Source organism: Gossypium hirsutum, chromosome A05 (genome assembly GCF_007990345.1).
Source record: "Gossypium hirsutum isolate 1008001.06 chromosome A05, Gossypium_hirsutum_v2.1, whole genome shotgun sequence".
Lineage (NCBI taxonomy): Eukaryota > Viridiplantae > Streptophyta > Magnoliopsida > Malvales > Malvaceae > Gossypium > Gossypium hirsutum.
The window spans coordinates 17,645,150-17,650,339 of NC_053428.1; the positions used below are offsets into that span (position 1 = coordinate 17,645,150).

The 5,190-nt window shown below is 33.3% G+C and overlaps 1 protein-coding gene across 1 annotated transcript; it reads left to right on the plus strand.

Moving 5' to 3' along the window:
* Positions 1-1,578: 1,578 nt before the first annotated feature.
* On the plus strand, positions 1,579-3,875 carry LOC121203645 (uncharacterized). Its single transcript, XM_041113732.1, has 2 exons — positions 1,579-2,453; positions 2,878-3,875. The coding sequence occupies exons 1-2, from the start codon at positions 1,962-1,964 to the stop codon at positions 3,655-3,657; spliced, it is 1,272 nt and encodes a 423-aa protein (XP_040969666.1). The 5' UTR covers positions 1,579-1,961; the 3' UTR covers positions 3,658-3,875.
* Positions 3,876-5,190: the final 1,315 nt, after the last annotated feature.

Here is a 5,190-nt window from a genome sequence, read left to right on the forward strand (position 1 = left end):
TTTAATGATAATTTTAACTACTAGTGCTTGTAATTTTTTGCTAAATTGGTTCTAATTATATTTTTAGTCTTTTTTAGCCATTAACTTTTAATTTTTTTTAAACTGTATTTTTTAACAGATTTAACGAATAAACTCAATGTTTCATTCTTTCTTTTCTTTCAAAAAGTTTCAATCTTTCGTATATTTGTTTATTGAAAAGTTTTTCTACAGAGTTAATTTTTTTAGATAATTATTTTTATTTTATTTAGATTAAGAATTATTTTTTTAATTTAATATATTATTTATTTTATTATTTTCTACATATAATTATCTTATTGGGTTATTTAAATAATAGATTACATTTCATTAAAAATATTCTACATCATCTCCATTAATTTATTTAACTGTACTTTTATTAAATCTATTAGAAAAAGTAGATTGAAAAAAATAACAAAAGTTAATGATAAAAAAAAACTTAAAAATATAATTAAGATTATTTTTGATAAAACAGATAAATGTTAATGACAAAATTTGTCATTAAACCATTTTTTTAAACGCATTATTAATGGGGGTGATCACATGCACTTCTTAAAGTCAAGTAAAAAATTGAACATAAAAAAGTGAATTATCGGTAAGGTGACGTGTATATGTATTGAATAAAAAACTACTAAAAGAAAATAAAATAAGACATATATTTATATATTTTGAAGTCAACTTAAAAGAAAAGAAGAAATATTTTCCGAGATTTGATAAAGATTCATGTTATCATGTACCCTTGTATAGTTTAAAAAAAGATGCTATCACTTTCTTAAGGAAAAAAAAATCTATCTTAAAAAAATGCAATAATTTCTTTAAGGTTTATCTATGGTAAATAAAAAATTAACTTTAATCTTTATTAATTATTAAAATTTTTTATATTTCTTATTTATATTTAGGTTTAATATATCATTTAATACTCAAATTTGATACTTTTTAATTTGGTATATGTATTCGAAAAGAGTTATATATTTTAGTATTTAAATGTATTAATGTTGATTTTTTTAGTGTTTAATTTGAATTTCAAAATTGATTTGATGAAAGTTAATTTATAATAATATTAAGTTCGATTTTTTTATTTTATTAATAGAATAAATTTAGTATTATTTGTAAATTTGTTAGTTTTGTATTTAATTTGTCAAATACAGCCCGACAGATGCAGTTTAACTCTCATTAACCCTAAAACATAAGTTAAACACTAAAAAATCAACATCGTTACTTTCAAGCACCAAGATGTATAACTTTTATCAAATACAGATACTACATTAGAAAAAAATGTGAAACTATTATATATCAAATTATGTATTAATCCTTATATTAAATAGCTTTCGATTAAAATATTAAAATATATAATTAATTTAAAATATTTTAATTATTATTAAATCAAATTATAAATATAAATTTAATGAATTCATCTGAATGTTAATATATATCTAAATTAAATATAAAATTAAAACTATTAGTGATATATAATAAGAAATTTGAGAAAAAATCATAATTCTTTATTTTTTCCTTGTTTTCGTCAACCATTAATTGCTTTGAGTAGAAAGAAAAAAATTGCTTTAAGCTGAAATTGGGCAAAGCTAACAGCGAAAAGTGGGACGTTAAGTACGTAACAATTTATGAGTAAAGGAACGAAAGCCTCGGCCACAGTATCTACGAAACGACGGATCTTCCAAACGACATTCTCTCGTGCTTTTTGCCTTCACGTTAAAGCATGCAGTGAATTGAAATTCTGAAATTACCCTTCAACTTTGTATAACTGCCGCCAACTAACCATCATCAACTCTCGCCAACCAAGTTTTATCTATCATCTTCCTAATCCTAATCTGTACCCGTCATACCTCTTAAACCTTTCATTTCATCACCATCTTTTTGCAGTTTCTCTTTATGGGTGAAAGTGAAACTCTTAAAAGCTGCTAAGAGGGAAGTGAATTAAAGGAGAGATGATAAAGAAGCCACAAAAGGTCAACATGTTTATTAAAAAATGGTCTGAGCTTGATTGGCGTCTTCTCTTCTTAGTCGTCGTTCCCCTTTCGTTTCTGTTTTTTGTTTCTTCCTTAACTTCTACGCATCTCAATTCTGTCGTCTCGCTCCGCTCCTTTATCTTCAGCAACTTGTCGGATTTTATAAGTTTACATCCCCACTCGGCCAACGCTGTTCGGTCGTTGGACAGGTCGACGATTGCGGTTTGCTTGGTTGGTGGAGCCAGGAGGTTCGAGCTGACGGGACCTTCCATCGTGGAGAAGGTTCTTAACCGGTACCCCAATGCAGACCTTTTTTTGCATTGTCCCATGGACAAAGATGCCTTCAAACTATCGCTTCTAAGGACTGCCCCGAGGCTCGCCTCTGTTCGAATTTTCGAGCAGAAACTAGTGCCGGAGACGGGGGAGCAAGTCCGTGTCCTCACGGCGGCCAACTCCCCTAATGGCATCCAGGTAGAAACTGTTCACTTTTTTAACATGCTTGGTTAAGCTTAATTTGTATTTTTTTTTAATTATTGAGTTGGTAGGTAGTTTGGAGCTAGAGTTGGTAGCCCACTCCTTTGGGAGGTGTTTACTTGTTCTCCAATTTTCTTCAAATTTACACATTTTGCGTTGTTTGATACATCCACCCGTTCCTTAGCATCTGACCAAACCTTATTGGCAAAGTCATAACAAATTCATGTTTGGTATCCATATGTTATTGTTGAAGGAAACTGCTAGTGCCAGTAAATTAGTATTGAATGATCCTGCTGACAGACTCTTTTCAACTCCCGAAAGCAAAAAGAAGGGGGGAAAAGCAGTTTTTGTAGATCCATTTTTTACGTTTATGGTTCCAAGAATATATTGTAATCTTAAAATTCACGTTTCTGGTATATAGGGTCTTCTGCAGTATTTCAATTTGGTGGAGGGATGCATCACGATGATCGAGTCACACCAAAAGCAACACGGCTTCACCTATGACTGGATCGTTCGGACCAGAGTAGACGGTTACTGGAGTGCGCCGTTACATCCCCGAAATTTTGTGGCTGGCCGATATACCGTCCCATCTGGGTCAGTTTACGGTGGCCTTAATGACCGCCTCGGCATCGGCGATTTCTTCACTTCCAAGATTGCTCTCTCCCGCCTTGCTCTCATCCCCGAAATCGACAAGGCAGGGTACAGGCAACTCAACTCGGAATCTGCGTTCAAAGCCCAACTCACCACCCTAAACATATCCTATGCGGAGAATAGATTACCGTTCTGCGTGGTGACGGATCGGACGTACGAGTTCCCGCCTGCCCGTTTGGGTGTGCCAGTGGCGGCGATGTCGAGCCTGGGTCCACTGAGTGGGGCCAAATGCAGGCCGTGCAGCCCTGTATGTAAAGACGGTTGTGTGGCGGACGTGATGTCGTCGCTTGACAAGGGATGGAGCTGGACCGACTGGGGTAACGGGACTCTTGAGCTATGCAACGCTCAAGGCGAGTGGGAGAAGGGATGGGAGAAGATTTTCGATAGGGTTGCGGGTCAAAAACTCGCTCAAGAGAGGAAGCGAGTTAAAAGTTTGAAGCTGGAGGAATGTATTGGTGATTTTAGAGAAATGAAGAAAAAGGCCTTCAAGTGGGAGGCACCTACGCCGGAGGAAATCTGTCGACTGGGGTTGGGCGTCTCACAAAATTGATTCTTATTCTTTAGAATCAAAGCTTATTTAGTGTAGCCAGCAAGTACGTTCTTTCGGAATTGTAAATTTTTCTCTAATTAATTTTCCAATTTAGAAATTTCATTAATATGAAAACAATATAAAGATAAGAAAATAAGTCAGATCATATCCAAAATGGTTAAGGTTTCTTATTGACGGTTTAACCATGTAAAACAAAATAATAAGATTAAATTGTAGTTTTCATATTTTTAATTTAATTTTGTTGAGTTTTTTTTGAGTATTTATATAATATGGTTAATTTAATTTAATTTAATTTAATTTAAATAGTCATAGTAACTATGATATATATATGTCATCATGCATGGTTAATTTTGTGTAATTATATGATACGATTACTATTTATAAATGTGACATGCTAAATAAATTTTCATGCATAATGACACGTACCTTACTTAAGATTAACACTCATATACTCAAAGTGAGTTTGCATACATAAAGTTCGCATCATATGCAGGCAAACTCATATTACACATTATGTTTACTCATATTGGGCTCACCCATACTACAAATGTGCGAGTACTACACATGTGCAAATTTATACAAAATACAGATTAAAACTCGACAGACAAACAGGTCAGTGAGTTGATAATAGTTAGTAGCATAACAAATATTATTTCAAGGCACAGAATTATATTTTGTAATGTAATATTCTTGACATTGTCTTAAATTTTCAGGGATTGGCATTGCGAGGCTGCAGATACTTCAGCTAACCTCTATCCCCTGTACTAGATTATTGATTTGCTTTAAATAACAAGTGGCAAAAACAAGAAGGGCATTGTAAACGCGACGCATGGGAAGAAAGCTTGAAACTTCATCTTAAACAATCGAATGTGAGAATGAGGTAGGAAGGGTGGTTGCAAACCAAAGGGTCAGCAAAAGGTTGCAGGTCGAGTAACCAAACTGTCAAAACCAAACTATCAATGTGGATATACTAAATAGGCAATTGGGCAGTATATGTATGGTGATGTCTCAGTAACACCATCCGCATGGGCCACCCATACTCATCTATTTCTTGGTAGTTCACTTGTCATTTCTTCGTCACTATACCTTTCTTTCATCCATTTTATATTTCCTGTTTTTGCTTTTGTTGTTTATTTTTAGGAATCACACATTAAAATATGAACCAGCTTCCCTCACCCTGTTTTACTTCATTTATATTATTCCTACTTTTGACTTCAGCTTTTAATATTTACTAGGAAATTTCACTTTCTTATTCCCAATTAATTATTGTGCTAGTGACTACTACCAACTGGTAAACAATAAGTCATTTTTTGTTTCCTCTTCAATGCTTGATATACACATCAAATGTGATTGGTTAGTGCTTGCGTGGTCCTTTCAGTTCAACTACACACCAAATTACCACTTGTCTTTTCTTTTATTGCTTCACTAATGCGCATAGGCAAGCAGTAAAAGAAAGCATGATTCCTTCCTACCATACCAAAGCGTAAAGGAAAAAATACTAACAGAGCAGTAATCATAAATTAAAACAGCAGT

Excerpts from the sequence above, each read along its gene's own strand:
- LOC121203645 (XM_041113732.1), top strand. The coding sequence starts at position 1,962 with ATGATAAAGAAGCCACAAAAGGTCAACATGTTTATTAAAAAATGGTCT. Across the intron at positions 2,454-2,877 it reads ACTCCCCTAATGGCATCCAG|GGTCTTCTGCAGTATTTCAA; the intron begins GTAGAAACTGTT and ends TCTGGTATATAG.